Source organism: Pleurodeles waltl, chromosome 9 (assembly GCF_031143425.1).
Source record: "Pleurodeles waltl isolate 20211129_DDA chromosome 9, aPleWal1.hap1.20221129, whole genome shotgun sequence".
In the NCBI taxonomy this organism is placed as follows: domain Eukaryota; kingdom Metazoa; phylum Chordata; class Amphibia; order Caudata; family Salamandridae; genus Pleurodeles; species Pleurodeles waltl.
The window spans coordinates 1,098,547,027-1,098,568,408 of NC_090448.1; the positions used below are offsets into that span (position 1 = coordinate 1,098,547,027).

Sequence of the window (21,382 nt, forward strand, 5' to 3'; positions counted from 1 at the left end):
AGGGTCAGAGTCACTTGGAATTAGACTGAACACAAGAGAAAAGTTTTTCGGCTTAATCAGCTGAACGATCACCATTCCATCTCTATGCAGGTGCACTACCAACTTCTAGGGGACCTATCTGGAACAATTACACACATTATCCTTACAGTGCCCACTAGTCGCCTACTTGACTCAATCTTATTTCATTCCGGCGATGCACTTGGAGCAAAGGCAGCAATACCTCCTGACTCACCTTCATCAACTACTCCGGCATCTCTCCTAACAGGTCACTCTTACAAGCTATCTCCAGTCTTGTATGAAGCTCTGGCATCTGTGGGGTTCTGACAACTCCTGAATCATGGCAGTCTCTCCACCTGGTATTCTATTTCCTTACAGTCTTGCTTCGAGGGCCTAATATGACTTTCCTCAGCTAGAGCCCACTCCAATAAATCTTTCTCCCATGCCCGTTCTTTTGGACCTCCAAAGAGCAGCCACTGAATTGCAATTTGGTGTTTTTGCGAACATAGGACCCAGTGCCAAGGACCTGTGTCTCACTAATGCTCATTTTGTGTGTGCCAACTATACACAGGAGGCGTTGTTAGTTTTAGTACATTCATGACGCAGCTTGAAACAGTCATTGCTCCTTATTCTATTACCTCACATGAACTAATCATGAAAGACTTATGTCTTGCCATATCTCGGGGAAAACTCTATTGACCTTGATAAGAGTCGGAAATACCATATATAAATAGGAGAACTGAACCGTTTAAATCTTGAATTTCCTCAATACATGCCTGACCTCCTGACCTGAAAGAGAGCTACTTCCCAGCATTTAGCGATCAAAGTTACTGGAAAGACTGCCTCCCACTGCTGCATCATGGGTGTGCAGTCCCCGCCTAATCCATCTTTAGAGATCTATCTAAATTGGAAATTCGTTTTCATCCCTGCTCAAATTCTAGTATTGTGACCAGTGGGTTTGTTGTACTGGGGAAGACTGTATTCTGTCCAGATTTCACCTGCTACCTGAGACAACCCAGCATATTGCATACATTGCCCAAGCCAAACTCCAGAACTCCCTGAACCTCAGCGTTCATGTTTAGTGTGGCCAAATGCTTCGGCCATCTTGAAAATGCTCAAAGTGGGTAGTGTTCGCTTCAGAAACATTTACCCCATTGGTTAGGGCATCTCCAGGTGGTCATTGCCACCCACTAGCTCGCACCAGGCATAAATGCGGCAACACCAGGCACCTTCTTCGGGGACACTCCTAGATGTGTTGAAGATCAGAAGAGGACTGAATTTGCTGTCTGTGACCTGAGGAGTCTAGATGACTAGACATCCTCCCTCTCTTGCACCCAGGACAAAGAAGTGGACTTCAAGGGCCATAAGGCTCAACTCCTGTTAAAGCTACAGGAACACAACAAGCTACATGATGTCTTTTCTAAGCTGACCAGTCGCAATTGGACTTAGACTGGACCCAAGCTGTTCAGTCCCTGCCTGACACCCTGTAAGTCTTTAAGTGGCTCCCCTGAGGTCCTGGGGGGAAGTTTTTAAAAGTGTACTCCTGTCATGGATTGAGACTCAAAAAAACTAAAGTCAGAAGGTAAAATCTTTAATAAGCACAAACCTGGTTAGTGTATCCAATCCACGCTCCATCGAGGTGAGCATCAAATCACACCTGTGTCCTGTTCTATTGAGACTAATGACTATCATTGGCACCTTGAGACTTTTTGGCGCTGCTAGTATTACTACTTAAAACTTTTAAAATCCAAAACTCTGGTTTCACCTCTTTGATTTCTGTCGCTTTGGTGTCATTTTGTCTATTTAATTTTATTCTATTTTTGCAATTCATTTTGAGATTTTTTTTGTATTGTAACTGTTTTAGTGCTGCATAAATATTTTTCACATTGCCTCCAAGTTAAGTCCGTCTGCTCTGTGCCATAGCTACCAGGAGGTTGAGCTCAGGTTTATTTAGTTCCTTTAGTGGTTCACCTTGACAAAGTCTGTGATTGTTACTTGAGGTGAGTACTTACCACCCCCGAACCAATAACCCAATTTCTTACACTCACAGATCTGGGCATTCCTCTACTCATATACCTATCATGGGGAAGTCTATCTATAGCAGGAGACTAGACCATGTTGAAAAAACTAGCCCAAACAAGGGCTTGCACCTGCCTATTTTTTCATTTACTGCTCTTGGGTAGAGTTTGGCATACATGAAGCCACCATGGTTTTAGCAATCCCCGCCATCACACATCTTGTCTCCTTGACGTTCTGAATTACTGCCCGATATCAAACATCAGGTTGAGGGAAACACTATCATCACTCTCTCTACCTTCTGTTTTTCTGAAGCAAGAAACTGTCTTGGAATAATTTAAGTGCCATTAGGTGAGTTCTAAAAGTAAAGCGGATGTAATCTCTCCAGGTTACAATCCCTATCCCACTTCCTTCTAACATTAAACATATCATTTTTATACTATGAGAACAATATCCACAACATCACCCAAAGAGAACTGAAACACCTTTACTATTCCCACTAGTACCTAAATAAACCACCAGCACTCATATTAACTATAGACATATTTCACCTGCCTATTGAAGCACAACCTTTCGTGTCCAACTAGGTGATTAAAGTGAAGAGAAATGCACATTGATCTCTGAGCTATCCGTTTCTGAACTGTCTTGTCACTGCTTTTACCACACCTTTTTATTGAGCGCTGTGTGATAAGTCCTGATAAGAGCGGTCTTTCATTATCTCCAATGTCAATGGCAACACATGGTCTTGCCTCAGCCTGGATCTTGTCCATAAGTTGTGAGAAAGATAATTCTGCTAAGATGTCTCTCTGTCGGGACACCCGAGAGGGCCTTGGTGCCCTGACACTATGGGCTAGGAGATCCTGTAGTTGCTCTTTTGTTGCAGTATGTGTCGAAACAATACACTATGTTGCCTCCTCCTGTGGCTTCTTTCACATTTTTCCTCTTATATCGTCCGTCTTGGACAGTGTTCCAAGTTCTCATATTTTTCACAGAGTTCTCTCGGTTGCATAGGTACTGCAGCACCAGTGGATTGCAATCCAGGCCTGGTCACATGCTCCATACTTGTTGCCACTTCACAGGCTCTTACCTAGTATCCTATGGCTTGTAAATCTTTGCCAAGGACATTCATATCAGAAGCCACGTCAGTTTTAGTTGCCTGAAACTGATCTGTAAATGCCTGACTTAGCTTGAGAGCCAGTTCCTTTGAGGTAGCTCATAAAATGAGTATAGCTACAACCTCCATTTTCGAGACTATCTCAATGTGTACACCCACTGGGAGGTTAAACGCTGCTGAGGCTTTAGAATCTTTCTTTTAGACTCTCCTTTCAAGGCAGGTACACAGATCACTCTGTGGTCAGAATCAGATTGCTCCTGAAACCTGATTATCAATGGTTTAGCACCAGGTGGTATCCACTGAGAAGCCTGCTAAATCTGTGGATCAAAGACTGAACATGGGATAGTTATCCATGCCTGCACACAAAGTTGGGATGCAAGGTACTAGAGGGTGTGCTCTCCTAACACAACGGATGCTAGATTTTGAGTCTGAGCCTGGTGGAGGACAAACAGTTCTCTAAGCTTTATGCACTGCACCAGGACCTTCTGTACTCCAGATTATGACATTTGATCAATACATTTCACTTGTGAATGTTGCACCCAATAGGATCTTATGTGAGTACTGCATCCCTCCCCATTAAAGTAATGATTTCAGGATTCAGTTCAAGTTCCTACCACCCATTGTCCCTTCGTACCTTCTTAGTCCAATTAAAAACGTTAGCATAATAACTCGGGGGCCTGTCGGTGAGCATGGGAGGAGGATAGAGGGGTGGGGGGGGGGAGGAGGAATAAGGAGAAAATCGAAGAGACGCAGCTCTTGTTCCGAGTTATGATCCTTGTAAAGTCCCCAAGCAATTGTTTAGAGAGTTTAATCGTTTGCAAATCCATCATAATTGTGCTCATTACAGGAGAGTTAAGCGTGAACTCATCACCCACGAGATTACATTGCTCTGGCAATAGCCAAACTCTTCCAGCTTCAGGTCAGTTTTCTTGCTGCTGAAGGTGATGCATAGAAGAAACTTTAAAAACTGACCTAGTCTTTGGGTCCTTGATGGACCACCATAATCAAGCAGTCTCATTAATACCCGCTTGTCTAGAGTCAGGTGGACAACTGTTTGAGAATTAAAGATGTTTCTTTGGTGAATACTGATGTTCCCGCCGGTCCTCAATAAATAAAACAGGATTTTGGGGAGCAGGCAGATTTTTAATAAATGTTCACACAGGCTGAATAGAAGCCTTATCAGGACAACACAAAAGCAAGCACCCTCTGCCTACAAGATTCTGAAGGCGAGACTGCACTTTCTAGGACATCTAGAGCAGAGAAAACATCAGTAAGCAGATCACCAATCAGAGTCTTGCGTTCCAGAGTGCCAGACATGGATAACAAGCCTGGTTTGCGATACATCCCCGAGCAAGAAGTCAAGTTTAGTTAAGCTACAGAAGAATCCAGACGCACTGGAGATTATTCACAGAGTAGACTAACCTCAGTGGCTGTGCACACCAGTCCAGAAAATCCTTAGAGGTCTTGTGTGTTTCACCAGAAAAGTGATGCACAGCTGCCTCTGGCAACAGCCACACAGGATGTCCTAAGAACAACTGTATACTATTTCCAAAAGTTGACCAAAACATTTGTGTTGACAGTTTTCTGGGATGACTCCACAGTATGCCAGATGACTGTGGCTGTGATTCTTACCCTCACCTTCTGGTGGCTAAAACAAATAAAGGTCAGAACAAATAAAAATAAGAACTGGTGTTCAGCCCGCTAAATTGATAACTGCTGTTTTCAGCTTACCAGGAATCATCCAACTTGAACTGATCCCAATCCACACTGCCACAAGGCCCGATCATTTACAGCCAAAATAAATAATAGAGTAGTTCCCCAGTTGCAAGGCCACAGCTGAACAAGCAACTAACAATGTTTCTTCATTTCGCCCACAGTGTTCGTTAGAGGACTTCTGGGATGGTCTTACAGCATTATTCTGCTGAATTAGTTTTTTGTACATTTTTCCTTTAGCAGACAAAAGTGGTAACCAACCACTATGAATATGTTCTGTTAATTATGACTTGCCTGCATCTTCGCCATCACCTTTCACTCTTGAATCCAAACCGGCCCCTACATAAACTGGTTACCCTTGTTATTTCTACAGTAAGAGCAACCAATCACAAATATCACAGCTTTACAACGAGTCAATCTAGTCATCATAAAGTGCATTTTACTGCTAGGAGGTTTACAACTCAACTCACAACTATTCTAACAATCAAAAAGTACAAATGGAAGAAATGTAAGGCATAAGACCGACAACAGATTAGTCTGTTAAAAATCTAGGAGCTATAAAAGAAAATCTATTAACATAAATCCTACTTGAAGATTAGTAAAATGAAGGCCGTGCTTGGCAGCAATCTCTGTACTCCCATTCATTAACACAAAAAAGACACAAAGAAAAAGAAGAAAAATCCAGGAGTAAAACAGGGTCAGTATCTTTCTTAATCTGGATTTTACACCTATACATTCAGGTCTCAACTTTGTTTATTGAGTTCCCAACTTATGCTAGTACACATGGAAAATTCAACATGCGACAACATTAAGTCAGAAGTTAAAAAGGGTATTAAATTACAATTGTAGAAGCTAGTTTCGATTGGAATTCCAGACACTGGGCCAAAAATCTGTACTGAAATATGCCTGCTTTTTATAATATTGATGTTTAAATATCATATGACTCCAACAGGTGGGTCTACAAATCACTTCAAATTAAGGTTACTCAAGATCAACTTACTAGGGGCAAAGACCTCAAATGTTAGGAGTTGGGATGGGGCCTCTTGGCTTGTCGTTAAATATCTTAAAACAAGATTCTTAATGCTGGGTGCTGGAGTTGATTCCCTTTTTCATGCCAACGCATAGGCATTCACAAATACAGTATATTTGCATTGCATGCACAAATGTTTATCAAATTAAAGGCAGCCTTATTCGCTTTGACAATGCTCGAAAAAACATTTTTTCATATGCATACAGGAGGTAAATATTTGTGACAAAAACACGATGGGTGATTGAGTGTAAAATAGTCTCTTGTGCATTATAATAGAAGCATTTTCTGGAAGGCAGAATGGTACACTAAATAACCAACAGCATGAGGTGAGAGAGTAATAGTTCTCTAGGCGGAGCCAAAGCGGACGCTGTGTATATTTTCAAGAACTGGTAACAATTTCTCTTGCATACATAAAAAAAAAAAATTACACAAAGAATCCTATTTTTAAGCTATGCTGGATTCAACAGTCAAGATGTTTTCAAAAAGTACCCTTGGTGAGATTTAATCGTGGACTACTGCTGTCAATATTCTTCTGTTTATTCACACTGGGTTTTCACCAAGGAATGCCACCTGAGCACTGTGGTGTGCCATTAGTTCTCCTTGCCAGTCCGTTCTTAGACTCAGGAGCCATCACAATTTACTATGCCTTTAAGCTTTGATTTAGTCATGAGTTGCACTGGCAAACTGGATTCCCTCAAGGTCTAATTCATATTCTAGTCGTGTTACATCTGAACACTTGTGTGCTTATCCAAAGATCTGACCAATTTCATTATTAAGTTTAGCTTTTCATTCACGTGGGTGCTTAACAAGGCTCTGTACATATTCCCAATTTTTTCAAATATTTGTAGGGGTGAAAATGGTCTTTGTGTAGTATAAAGAAGCAGACCATTTCATGCTATTTTATCAGACAGTGAAAAGGTCACAACCGACTTTGGATTCCATGGCTAGCTAAGCAGACCACAATGGTTTAAAGGTTAATTGGATTATGAGAAAAATTATGATTTTTGGAAAAAGAACAATAAAAGACAGGTGGAATATAAAAGGCAGTCTACTGAAACAAGTCAATACCTAGAATGATCTTGAAATTACTATGATATCTGATTAACATGGAGAGCATTAATTAATGCGAAGAACTCGGGCCTTAAGACTTCTGATGCTCTTTGTTGTTTTAATTAAGTATAGAGGGTACAGACTGGTAATCGTTGGTAGGTCCTCACTATGGCAAAATGAATCCAACTCTGAAATATGGGTAACCTATCAGGTCCCCTTTCATAAGATCACCAGCTGAACATGACAGCCCATCTGAAGGAACATTTAGGGTGTTGGGAAGAACAAAATCAACAGACTGGAGTTAGCCATTAATTACTTTAAAATGGGGCAGAGATAGTCTTCTAATACTAATACTCTCTTGGTTATTCAAGTACAGCAGACACTTGCTTAATTCTTCGGATTACTAACTCTATTGTGAATTGATTGGTACCAAACAGGGGCACTCTAAGCCCTATTGTGACTTCTGTATTAATTGGCTATAGGCTCTTGAGCTAAACACTTTTTTTCATAACTTCACAGTACCTATTGGCATGTTTATGTTGTGGACTAAGTTTGTGATCTACAAAGCAAGGCCGATCTGTGATCATTACACTGTAAAAACCCTACTATAAATATTGTTCTTATTATAGGGTCAATCCATGTATTAAACAATATGAGATATGAAATGCCTGTTAAAAATACAAACGCTGATGGTATCAGGGTTAATCTTTTCTGCTTCTAGTTGTGGTTGGAAGTACTTCCTGTTGGTTACACCTGGTGAGGAGTGAGGATTTTCCCACAAGAGTTAGGATTTTTTTCCAGTCCCATTAGATATATGGGCAAAAGTATAGAGTTAAGATTAAGGACATTAAGGGTTTAAGGGTATGTTAATCACAAGCTAGAATTTCTAAAGATATTTAACAACTAGTGTAAGATGTCGGAACCCCATATGGTAAGTTATTCAGAAGCCAAGATTACAAAACTATTAGAACATCCTTCATTACTTAGCGGCGATCAATCTTCGATTGAACCACCACGACTTGACAAAGTAGAAAGACTGAAACAACTTAGAAAGAAAAACATAAGAACCCAACTACATCCGCAGGTATTACTTGAAAACCTTAAAAATAATACAATAACACTAGGACTGCAAGTGAAAAACATACTGGTTATATTTATTTTCGATAAGACATATTTATCCCAATTTAGTGGAGTAGGAACTAAAGTGCTTCAGAGATTGGTTAGCTCTATCTGTTGAGACAGCTTTAAGGATTAGTGAAGCCGAATTAAAAGAAATTGCAGAATTAGAACAGGAGATCTCAACTGACAGCACAATTCAGAATGCTAAACAGCTTTTAGATTGTTTTGTTCACACTATCACAGATTTTAAAAACCATACAGTTAATCAGAAAATAACAAAAGTGGTGAGAGATATAAAGAACTTTAGTGTAACAAATGCCAACCCATACTTAAAGGAAGATTTTTACAAAAATAACAATCCAAATACTTTGAATCTCCAATATCAGACTAGGTCCTGGAGAAAATTCATTACATTCTCTGACACATCTTCAGATTCTGAAGAGGAATTTCAGGGACAATTTCCCTTTAACCCACAATATCCAGTGGCTCAACCTTTTTTCGGCAGAGGCAGCCGCCTAGGAAAGGGAGGAGAGACTCTGAGAGGGCAGTACCAGGAACAGGGAATCTTCCGCACTCGGTGGATGACATACAGATGTTAGACACTAATGAGGATCTTATTCCGATCTACAACTTATCTTCACATTCCCTATCATCTGCTGAAATTCAAATCATGAGTAAAGGGCTATCCTTTGTACCTTTAAAAAAATCAGGATCCAGTAGACAGCAAGATCGAAGTCTTAAAAATTCTATGGAAACTAAGGCTTAAAGTCTTTTTCAATAATACTTATATGGAAACTGATGTAAATAATAGTGGGCTGAGACCAAAATCATCTTTCTGCCCAGATAAAAACGAGATGCCAAAAGAAATTACTGTTTTTGGAGACGTAGTATTGAGAGAAATAGATAATTTGAATTCTAAAAAGCTATTCTTCAAAAACAGTTGTACAAAAGCTAAAAAGGAGGCTATCTCTAGCCTGGTGAATAACCAGGACATTTTGATTAAACCAGCAGATAAAGGTGGTGGAAAAGTGATTTGGGACAAAGAACAGTACGACCAGGAGGTGCTGAGACAGTTAAATAATGCAGACCATTATCAAAGCATAAGTGGGGACGCTATAACGGATTTGCAATATCGAACTGAGTCCATCACTAGAGACCCTTTAGATAAGAACTGGATTTGTAAAAAGGAATATGATTTTCGTAAGCAAAATTAGGGGAGGATTCTACCTAAAATCCATAAGAATGTGGAGAATCCTCTGGGCAGACCTATTGTTTCAGCATGTGGCACGATTTTAGAACCTCTGGCCCAATATGTAGATACTCTGTTAAAACCTTTAGTAGTCCAAACCAAGGCATATGTCCGAGATTCTAAGGACATAATTAACAAAATAGAAAATATACCATTTGATGGAGATAGCGCAGCTATTAGTGACTTTTGATGTAGAAGCTCTCCATACAAATATTCCACAAGATGAAGCGTTTGAAGTGGTTAGGCAGATACTAGATACACGTCTGCTGCCCACTGATACCCTGACAGAATTTATTGTGTCTTTATTCACTTTGTGTCTAAAGAAGAATTTCTTTAGATACAAGGAGATCATGTATCTCCAAATAAAAGGAGTAGCTATGGGATGCAGTTTTGCACCAGAGATAGCAAACTTGGTAATGGATTAGTTTGAAAAAAGTGGGTGTACGCAGATCTTAACCCCTTTAGTAAGAACATTGTAAAATGGTTCAGATATATAGATGATGTTCTGATGATTTGGGAGGGAGATCAAGAGACGCTGATATCCTTCTATGAATGGCTTAATCAATCAAGTTTACAATGAATAGTAACGCTAAGAAAATCAATTTCTTAGATTTATGGATTTTATCCAAAGAAGAACATCTTGAAGTAAGTTTATACAAAGAAACGACTGATCGAATACTTTGTTACACTTCTCCAGTGGCCATCCAAGAACATTGAAAGAGAATTTGCCTCATGTCCAATTTCTCCGAATCAGAAGGAATTGCAGTAGTAAAGATGATTATTTTGAGAATGCTATGGAATTGATAAATATGTTGAATAATAGAGAATCATAACACACAGGGAGAGAACTACTGGGAGTGGGGGGTCAATGGAGAACTCAACTGTACTCAACTCCCAAAAACCAACAAAGAAGCACAATTGGGAGTACGGGGTTCTTGTGTCAGGGGCAGATCAGTAGTGCATCATTTGTAGTACTGAGACCCTCATGGACCTCAACTCGAGGCGGGAAAGGGGTGGACTGAGGTGTATGGGGTGGGAGGGGAATTTCCTTTACGGACTAGGTGGTCACACACACGCAATGGTGTCATGCTTCATCATATGACCACCTAGCCCCACCCAGGTAGGACAATGCCACCTGGGCAGACTCAACCTCACTGTTAAAGGAACAGGAGGGAGTGCGTAAATCAATTCTGATTCTGGAACGGGATCCAGCTAGACTAGGAAATAAAAAACACCTAAACAGATACCTATGTAAGTATTTTAATAGGAGGTTCTGTTTGATGTGATTAAAAAGAGGACTGGGACGCCAAGGTGAGAGCAATGACTCACTGGGTCTCCTATCTAAAATGAAAAGGCCGACATGTTTCTGCCCTCAAAATAGAGCTATGGAAGGTCTCGGGCATTCATCAGGGCGCAGGATCCCTACTGTACATGTTTGTTAAGCAAAGTATAGGTGGCGACGATTAAGTAGAAACTAGTGACACCCAGAAGGGCGGAGGGCCTACCTTGCCGAGGAAATACCTGGGGAGTACCCTATCACAAGAGGCTAGTAGCCTCCGGTGTCCAGGAGAGGGAGCGTCCCCTTGTAGTCAGACTTGCATCAAAGGTGGGCGCTCTCTGTGCGCCTAAACCCACATCTCACAGGACCACTTGAGTCAATATAGAGAATACCTAAACAAATTAGTAAAAGCAGCCTCTAAAAGAGCATGGTACACACCTAGGGAATCTCTATTAACTCCCAAACAAAGAAAAAGAGACACCCCTCTAACTTGTGTCATCACAGATGGTCCTAAAGCCAACAAAATAAGATCAATTATTGATAGAAAATTGGAGAATAGTAAAAGGTCTAGTTAACGAAAAACCTTTGTTTTCCTTTAGAAAAGCAAAAAACCTGTGGGACCATTGGGTGAAGGCAGCCTTTCCCTCAGAGAAAATGAAAGATTTAAGAATGATGCTTCAACTTCCTCCGGTTCAGGGGAATTTCAGATGTAAAAATTGCATAGCATGCCAGTTTACTAGTGAACCCTAATGAAATCTTGGTGAACGGATTTGTACATAAAAAAATAAAAAAATAAAAAACTGAATTGCAATACCAAGAATGTGGTTTATTGTATTAAATGCCCATGTGATCTGGTGTATATTGGACAAACATCAAAACCAGTGAAAACAAGAACTTTGCAACACAGATCGAGGATTAAATGTGCAATCCGTGGAGCACCATTGGTAGAACACCTTTGTGAACTAAATCATAAACCAGATGATATTTGGTGGACAGTATTACTAATGGTACATCCTAAAGGAGATGGAAGTCCAATATCCAACAACTTGCTGAGAATGGAGGCAAGACTGATTAAAAAATTCACAACAGCGAGACAAAGACTGAATGATTCGGATGAAATTTGGTCCCTGATCTGGAGATTTCTTTGCATTAGAGAAAATGTACTGATTTCGGGATGATGCATTAAATATTTCAGGCATGAGGAGGTCTTTCTAAACATTGATTAATGTGACAACTACATGTCTAACTTGAGGATAGAATAATTGTATAACATTTATGTATGATATAATTGTTTTGTGTCATGTAGATATTTTTGAGTAGGTCATTATTTATAAGATGGTGAAGCTATGTAGCAGATAGTGATTTGCATAACTTAAACAAGTAGTCATGTTATGAAATACACATGTATTGTGAACAGGCAGTCGAGGTTTGTTTGACAATTAATTCTCTAGAATTGAGTTGGATAAACTGGTGTGGGACAGCACTAGTTAAGAGGATAGATTGTAAAGATTCTACCAAATATTGGAAATTGAACAAGAATAGAGCCCCCCCTTTTTTTCACCTTTTTCATCATTTGTTTGATAATGATGTAATCACCTTATAGGGTCCAGGAATTGATAAACCAGGCGATGACACGACCTCCTAGGTTTTTTGACACAATAGGGTAGTCTTGCTTCTTCAATATGGGGACTGTAATTTTATGTTCTAGTGCTAAGAAACGCGATAAAGCATTTATTCAAGAAGCGTGGTAAGCACAAACGCTATTGCCTCTTAATCGCTTTAGTTCAAATTGTGAATATAAGAAAGAAAGGCGATTGATTAGAGAACAGGTCAAGATTATATAGACATAAGCTTTGTAACAACAATAAACAAACAAGTTGTTGGGCGATGTGGTCGCTAGAACTTTTCCTGTATAATGGCTGCCATTTCAGACCACCTAGGTCCTTGGTATGATTACCCTTGCTTCTTCAATATGGCGGCTGTAACTTTAGGTCTAAAAGCCAGGAAACACGATAAAGCAGTCATTAAAGAAGCGACATAAGTACAAAAGCTAGCGCCTATTAACCGCTTCAGTGTTAAGATGGCCACCACGTTAATTGATGCGACCGCTATAACTTTCTCTGTGTAACGGCTGCCGCTTCCGTATGACTTGGTATGAATACAGCCAAACTAGCTAGCCGCGAACGGGAGCTAAAACAGCTTCCTTATTGATTTATGGAGCAAGGAATAGCAGCAGACAAGTAAAATCCCTGATTTTTAAGAGCAAGTGCTTTACAATGGTATAACTTTGAGGTATCTAGTGTTTGTTTTTCAATACATAGTTTTTGATTCTATCTAGAGAGTATAAGTAAAGACGGCGGATGGCTGTTGAGCCTTCAATAAAAGGTCAGATAAGAGATCTCGAGTATGATACAATTAAGTATAGCCACTTTGAACTCTATTTTACAGACACAATAGATAATTTATCATACAATGGGCATTTGTAACTACACCTATGTAAATAGAGCATGAGAACCCCAATGATATTAATGCGGCTTGGTGGTTTCGACATCACACAATGGTGAATCTTTTTTAATTAGTACTGGGCACGATGAAGGATTTTAAGAGTGTTGTTTTTCCGAACTATTAAATTAGTAATATTTATTGTTTATATTTAATAGGCATTCTTCTCTCCAATAGTCCTCAGGAGGCCCAAAAGTGAAGGGGCCGAAACGCGTCGACTTTTTTGATATTAAGAGAGGTTGTAAGGAAGACTTATTTTACCTGTAAGGAATGCGGAACACATCTCTTAGTAAATAAGGATGGAAATGTACATACAATAGAGATGTGTTATGATATACGACCATCACATAGAAGTGGATTTATTATATAATCTATGGACGTAACCACATTGTTTTCAAATAAGGAGAACAATGAGGAACTGTTTCTTGTATACAGCTTATGGCAGAATGTGTTTGTATAGTCATGTCCATACGTATTAATGGTGATTTTATACCTATGATTTTTGTCCATTTGTGAATAAATGAATTAATCAATATTGTAATCAATTTACATTGCTGATGATTGATAGTCTCATTTCGTAAAAATCAAGTTTTGAATTTTTTTTTCCCTACTATTAGAACTATTGCTTACATCCTGTCTAGTCGTGGTTTGAGCATGTTTAGGGTTAAAAGTGTATTTCTTTGTTGACTATGTCAGTTTTCCGAGACACCTGATAATTGTTTCATACATTAACCAATTACTATTTTTTAAATCATTGTTTGAGACTGTAAAACTGATACTTAGAATTGTAATGAACTCTGTACTGAATGATATGTTTTATTATATTGTCTTAGCAATTACTCTGATTGGCTCATTAGAATACTTGGATCGTAATGTATTATGTGCATGTTTTTATATTTTTCCACCAAAATTAAATAAATAAGATACTACATTTACAGCGTGCTCTACCTATTACTTCAGGATACGTCAATGATGCAGTCCTTAACGCAGCAGGAAAACTCATTACTTGTATCCCATCGTTGTGAAACCAGTGGTATGCTCCACTCTACCTATACAATATAAGAAAGCGGCATGCCCCGTACGACCGCTGCAGAAGATAGTGGCATGCTCTGCAGAAGAATTAAAAAACCCACTTCCTGTTAAGGCATAACTAACCTCCTGGAGTCAAGTTTTTTGGCTCATACAAATGGAGCCTACATGTACTCGCCTCCGAAACTTGGGTGCACTGCTTCCAAGCAGCCGAGACATGAGAATTCACAATGTGCTCAGCCAGACCTGCTTACATTTTTACAACTCAGGAACACCATCTGCAACATCTCTCAAGCTCAGCTAAGTACCTGCTTGTTCTCTTCATGGAAATACTATCAGGTGCTTCATTCTAAATCTCAAGTACGTAGTAGGGTATACATTTAAATTCTGCCTTGGCTTGGGAAGCCTGGCACCACAGGTGATGCATAGGAGATCACCCTTGTGGGTTAACAGCATGATTCAGAATATTCATTTATTTTGTCAATAAACACTCTCAGACTCACCTGAAAACGTGAAACAAACTTTTATGACAGCTCCACCATAAACCTCAAAGAGGGAGGGGTGGTGGGGCCAGTGAGATACTCCATCTGCCCTTGTAGGAGAGACCAAAGGCATGTGCCACCTACAACTAACTAGCATAACTACAGTATAACTCCAGAAGGGAGGACAGGCATTTTTTAATATGAATTTATCAATGAGCAAGAAACCTCTTATTTCAGTCCATCTGCTCCAAACCAACAAAAGCCCTGGCTACATCAGACACCAGACATGCAGAAATCACATGATTCTCTGTATAAGGATGAGCAATGAAAATAAATACGGTACGTACCTGAGTGTCCCATTCTCGCCTTTGTCCAAGCTGGTGAAACGACTGTACAACCGAGTGATCTGACTGTGGGAAACTGAGGAGAAACAAGCACAGTCACATCAACCAACAGCACACACACCGGAAAGAGATTTTGTTGTTGGGGAAGTCTTTAAAGGGGAGCTAAAATGTGCTAAACTGGTGACCTAACTATATAACAAATTAATACACAATAAAACTAGGCCACTGCTGAACAGACCCAGCTTTAACACAGACGTTCAACAGAGATTAGATCCTGCGTGCTAACACAAACAAGCCTTCCATTGCACAAGTCATGCAAGGATTAAGATGTAAAATTTTAATTACTGGTTATTTTGGCACCATCGTTCCCGTTACTAAATACATTGCATCAGTCGACAAATATTTTTGCATCTGAAACTGGTCGCTCTGCCAGCTTCAGTGACATCTGGATCGTGATCCACTGAGACTTGGCCAGTGCCTAAGTAATTACCTGGCTGTGAACAAGTCCAAATGAAAATGCACGCATCATTATCTCCCTAGCCATCTCTTGTGGTTTAAGGCAGACCAGGGAACTCTTTAATGAAAAAAAGTTAATTTAAAAGTCAACTGAATGTACTCGAGCAGTAAGTGACATGGATCCCAATCATGCACCCACAATGGACAGTGAGAAGATTCTACTGATGAAGGACATGTTTCCAAGGGTCGGTAACTAGACCCCATGACGGTAGGGCTAGATCACCCTTCCTGCCAGCTTACTCACAGAACTACTGGCAAATATCTGCGTGTGCCAAGAACACAATGCCAGTCTCAGACAAGTCTGAATCAACAATGAAGAGGTACACAATGGACATGTGTCTCAGGCGTGTGACATCATGAGAGGAAAATGCTTGGGATGCGGAATCCCTTTCCAAAATCTACTTTAAAAAAAACTCCCCGACACGAAGCATTTATAACCCAAACCAACAAATGGCAGAGACTCTGCACGTAAACGTTAAGCCTATGGTTACTTGCCTGCTGTGCACAATGGATCAGGTCAGACAGGCTAAACAGTGGAACTTGGCAAAGAAAACCACAATTGTACACGCGGCTGCAAGTAGGGAAATACGATACAAGAGGGTCAAGTATGCCGATACAAGGCCACCAAGCACATATTTACCATTATTATTCCCTCAAGGACTTAAGTATTGATCTTTCACAACCTAAATTTCAACACAAGGAACTTTTCACTGAGCAGAAAGATGATCTGCCTTTCTAAAACTGGCTTGATTTTGAGTAAGCTGTAAAATGTAGGTTGATGTTTCCTCCTTCATTTAAGCCAACTGGTGTCGGTACTGCAGTGAAACTTGTGCAGGGAAAGTTTTGATGACATCAAAATTATATTCTCCACCTTTTACTGTTAATTTACTACAGAGAAATATAAAATACTTGTTATTAGAAACCCTAGACCAACACAATGGCAGCTAGCAGCAAATGCACAGCTACTATATGTTCACAATGATCACACTAATAAAAACAGGTCAACATAAGTGTACTGGACAACATACTATATAATACAGATGTGTATAGAGCATTGCTGCTAAAGGAAACACAGTTATGGTACAATGTGGCACATGTACTTCATGGAGCAATCCCACCAGGATACTGAAGCATTACTCATAATTACCAAGGCAAGAAAATGTAACACTGCAACCACTTTCAAGGATATCATGGTCACTCAACTGGATGACATTACAATATTAGTGTGTGAACTACGTCTGATAAAATGCAACCCCATTCCGAACTTCACTTGTAACTTCGTCTTGCAATGGAGATTTTACAGATGCCCTTTTGAATGCAATATCTGTCCTGTCGATCATAAACAGAGACCTGTGCATACTTGAAGACTTAAACACTTGGTTTGACAAACCAAACAGCTTAAAATAAAATATCAGCTTAATTGGGCTTGAGTAAACACTGTCTCACGTTACAACTAGTCCGATGCACATAACAGGTTATACATTAGACCCCATTTCCTGAAACTCGGACCTAGTATTCGTTTATGGAGAAGGTGGAAACCTATCTATCTAAGCACACAACAGGGAGTAATAAACTCAGCAAAGAAAGTATTTGTAACTGGATAAAAAAAAAAAAACTAGGCCAAAATAAAAAAGCACCTTGGATGAATGAATACTTAAAAATGATAAAAGCACAAATGTCAACCCATTTGGCACAAATCGAAGTATGCTCTTGACAAAACAGTCTACAAAGACTTAACTAAATGTATACATCACACATTACAAAGAAAAAGAAAATCCACAATACAAGCTCAAACTACACCACCAAATGCCCAACTAAGGAACTTCGTAAAAGCCTACCTGAATTCTGGAACCCAGTAAGCAGCCAAGTAACAATTCCACACTCTCAAGACTTCTGCAACAAATTGGTGATAAACAACATTACCATCGCTGACTCCATAAAGTCATAGCTAGCAGACAGAAGATACAGCTGTCACCCTGAGAAAGTTCTTAATATGATCATTCAAGAAAAGAAAAACAAACAAACACTGGTCTATCCAGCTTTGAGGAGTTAAAAATTGTAGAATCTGGCGGGCCTGACAGCTGCCCTTCAGATCCATGCTCCCTTCACAAATATTGAACAAAATCTTGCTATCAATTTTAGCAGTTATCCCTGCAATGAACATATTCAATAACTCATTTTACAAAGGCCCAGTTCTAAAAGGAATTAAACAAAGCATATATACGTCTTATAAATTATGGAGAACAATTTGGATCCGGAAGACTCTAATAATTATAGACTAACCTCAAACCGACTATTGTGAAGTAAAATAATTGAAATCAGCAAAATTTCTCGAGACCTCCATATTTCTAGATAACCATCTGCTATTCTTGGACTACCAAACAGGATTCCACTGGAGAAGAATCAGCTCTAATTGCCACATGGCACAGAGTAAAAAAACACAGCTGACAAGACAGCACGGCAGCACTGATACTTCTGGACCTATAGGCAGCTTTCAAAACGGCTCATCTCTTCATATAATGGGTAACCTTGTAACAATTCTTGAGTTGATACCCTGCTGCCTCCAGGACAGATCAACCATATATCTAGCCCCTCTCTAATCTCCATACTTTGTAACATCAAAACAGGAGTTTCCCAAAAAACAATTCTCTTTCCCCACCTCCTCAACATGTACATCAAACCATTGACAGAGCTAACCAAAAGTTTTGATCTTCCTTGGACAACTATACAGATCACATCCGGATAAAACTGAAGCTTGAAAGCCCTGAAGACACAGGAAATTCAAAACTCAACACCTGCCCCGAACCATAGATCAGTAGATGACATTGAACCATCTCAAACTAAATGCTTCAAAAACGGAACTACTCATGTGGAGAGAATAGAACAATTATGAAGCATTAACTTTCTGGTTGGAAAAACTAGGACCACCGCCAAAAATATCAAACGAAGTACAAAATCTAGGAATCATAATGGACTCCGCACTCTCCATAAATCCAAAGCGGACAATCTAACCAAATCGACTTTTCAAGCCATAAGGACACTTCAAAACATCTTCCCCCAGGTGAGATTCCCACAAAAGGTTCAAGCGATTTATCCTTTCAAAACCTGATTATTCAAACTGACTGTATCATGTGATCTTACTTTCACATACAGGACAACTTCAGAAAATTCAGAACTCAGCTGCTATGCTACTTTTATGGTTTAAATATTTTTATTGGAAAAATAATTGATGATACTCAACCAAGCAAATCAGTTACATCAATAGAATTAATGCCAAACATAAGACAAACAGAAACTGAGAAATGAACAAGCCCTCCCTCCCTCCCTCTCTCTCTCTCTCACCCCGCCAGGGACACTCAAGCATATGACAGACAGGGAGGGGTATGAATGCTGTGGAGTCTGGGTCTAAGCATCTTGGGATCTGCTTGGTGAGTTTATTTCCAAGAGTCGCAACAACCTTTGATATTTAGGGCATGTGAGTTCCCGGAATTCTTCAGACAAAAGTGAGATAAATGGCTCCCACACTTCTCCGTAGGAGTCCCCTTGCAATGTTGAGACCAAGGAGAGTTTCTCCATCCCCAGAATATGCCAGATTCTGGGAAGCCAGGCCAAATGAGTGGGCATTGTGGACGTGTCCCATTGTGCTAGGATCGCCTGATGTGCCGCTCCCAAAGCTAGCTCGATGCAGCAACCCTTGCAGGATTTGAGCGGGAATGTAAGTGGGTTGGATAGGCCCAGGATTGTGTAGGCAGGGAAGCGGGGTAACTGTGTTCTCAGGTGTGCGTCTATATCGAAGAGTACCTGATCCCAGAAGTGGGAAAGCTTAGGACAATCCCACAGAACGTGGAGCAACGTGCCTGTTAGGCTGCACTGTCTCCAGCAATCAGCTGAGCATGTGAGGTAGCATTTTTTGTAGACGATGAGGTGTGCGATACCAATACGTAGTGATTATTATAGCGGTTTCCATGCTCGCTATGTTGCAGGTGGTGTGCATGGCTCTTTAGTGTATCTCTCCCCATTCCCTAGAGCTCAGTTCCCTGCCTATTTCTCGCTCTCATCGTAACAGCCCTGAAGTTTGAGGTTGGACGGGCCCCTAGTAAGAGGCAGTAGAAGTCTGAGATCATACCTTTGTCTGGGAGCTTCGTGAGGAGCCATTTTTCAAATGGTGTTAGTGACCTCTGGGCCCCAGGTTTTATTGTGGGATACTTTACCCAGTGCCTGACTTGCAGGTAGCGGAGGTGTTCCGGCCCTGGCATATCAAAGTCCCTTCGCTGTTTTTCGAAGGGGAGAACTCCTTCCTCCCCAAAGAGGTGGCCAATGGAGCGACATCCGCTGTTCTGACATTGGTGGATTGCTGTATGGTCTAGACCGGGTGTGAAGTCTGGGTTATCAAGGATAGGCGTTATGGGCAAAGGGAGAGTAGTGAAGCCCGCCGCCACTAAATCCCACACTCTGAGCAGTGGCTTAGCAATTGGTGAGAAGTAAGGTCCCCAGGGTCACTGCGCTTTCTTTAGACACACATCTCTCTATTTTGAAACTTCACTAGTTACCAGTTGCAAGAAGATCCTCATTCATATCACAAGGCAATAAATGGTAAAGGCTCAATACTCCACTGATGAAAATAACAAAATACTGCCAACCAAGGAAATTAGTTTCTAGATTAGCAGTGCGACTAATTATTCCACCTTACAAGAAGAAAGCAGAGAATGACACTTCTTTCTCTGGATAGACCACCATATAATGGAACTCCTTCTCACAGAAAAGCCAACAATAACCATCTGCAAATCAGAAGAATTGTTGAAAATAGCCTATTCCCAACTTAATTACAATGGAAACCCCTCATCAAATCTGACCCACAACAAGAATTTCGGCAGCTTTGTCCACAGAAAGACGTCCCAGTCAGCTTGCGAAAGAACTTAAGGGACAGCTTAACAATTTTAGCAAGAGGATGATATTCAGGTTACTGTATAATCTTTAAAAATATAAGTGTCTTCTCACACTCGAATATGCCATTTTTTCCATCTATTCTTTTTTTTTTTTTGAAGATGTGCAGGATTTTTTTTGTTTTAAGCTAAGCAGGATTCTACATGCAACCCTTGACAATACACTTACGGAGAACACAGACCCTAAATTCGCTCCCAAAAATCTAAAACTAGTATTGACTTAGAACTTCCTATATATCTGCCCCGTTACGTAACTGCTGAACACTCTTCTCGTCCACTTAATGACGCCTCTTTGAAATTCATGACCTTAGTTTGCATGCAAATCAGGTTAAACTGTTTAAATACAATTCCATAGCTCATTATCTATCTTATAATTAAGAACTAAAAACATCTAGGACCTTACTCATCTAACCTACCTACCACTGTACTAAAGATACTGCATGAACCGCAAATCTCTTACCAGAGGACAACACTTAACTCCTATTAATATACTACAAACAGGATGTATGACATTATGGGGGTCATTCGGACCCTGGCGGTCCATGACCGCCATGGCGGAGGGCGGCGGAAGCACCGCCAACAGGCTGGCGGTGCTTCCTTGGCGATTATGACCGCGGCGGTAAAGCCGCGGTCAGAAAAGGGGAGCTGGCGGTTTCCCGCTGGCCCAGGGAATCCGCCATGGCGGCGCTGCTTGCAGCACCGCCATGGGGATTCCGACTGCCTTCCCGCCAGCCTGTTTCTGGCGGTGTCCACCGCCAGAACCAGGATGGCGGGAACGGGTGCCGTGGGCCCCTGCACTGCCCATGCCATTGGCATGGGCAGTGCAGGGGCCCCCTAACAGGGCCCCACAAAGATTTTCACTGTCTGCTTTGCAGACAGTGAAAATCGTGACGGGTGCCACTGCACCCGTCGCACCCCTGCAACTCCGTCGGCTCCATTCCGAGCCGGCTTCATTGTTGAAGGGGCTTTCCCTCTGGGCCGGCCGGCGGTCTTCTGGCG

At 40.7% G+C, this 21,382-nt stretch overlaps 1 protein-coding gene across 1 annotated transcript in view; it reads right to left on the minus strand.

The window, feature by feature from the left end:
- The window catches only part of CHP1 (calcineurin like EF-hand protein 1), a 123,136-nt gene that overhangs the window by 96,236 nt on the left and 5,518 nt on the right, over nucleotides 1-21,382 (minus strand). Inside the window, exon 2 of the mRNA XM_069208798.1 lies at nucleotides 14,928-15,000. Within this exon, the coding sequence (XP_069064899.1) occupies nucleotides 14,928-15,000 (73 nt within the window). The remainder of the gene's footprint in view (nucleotides 1-14,927; nucleotides 15,001-21,382) is intronic.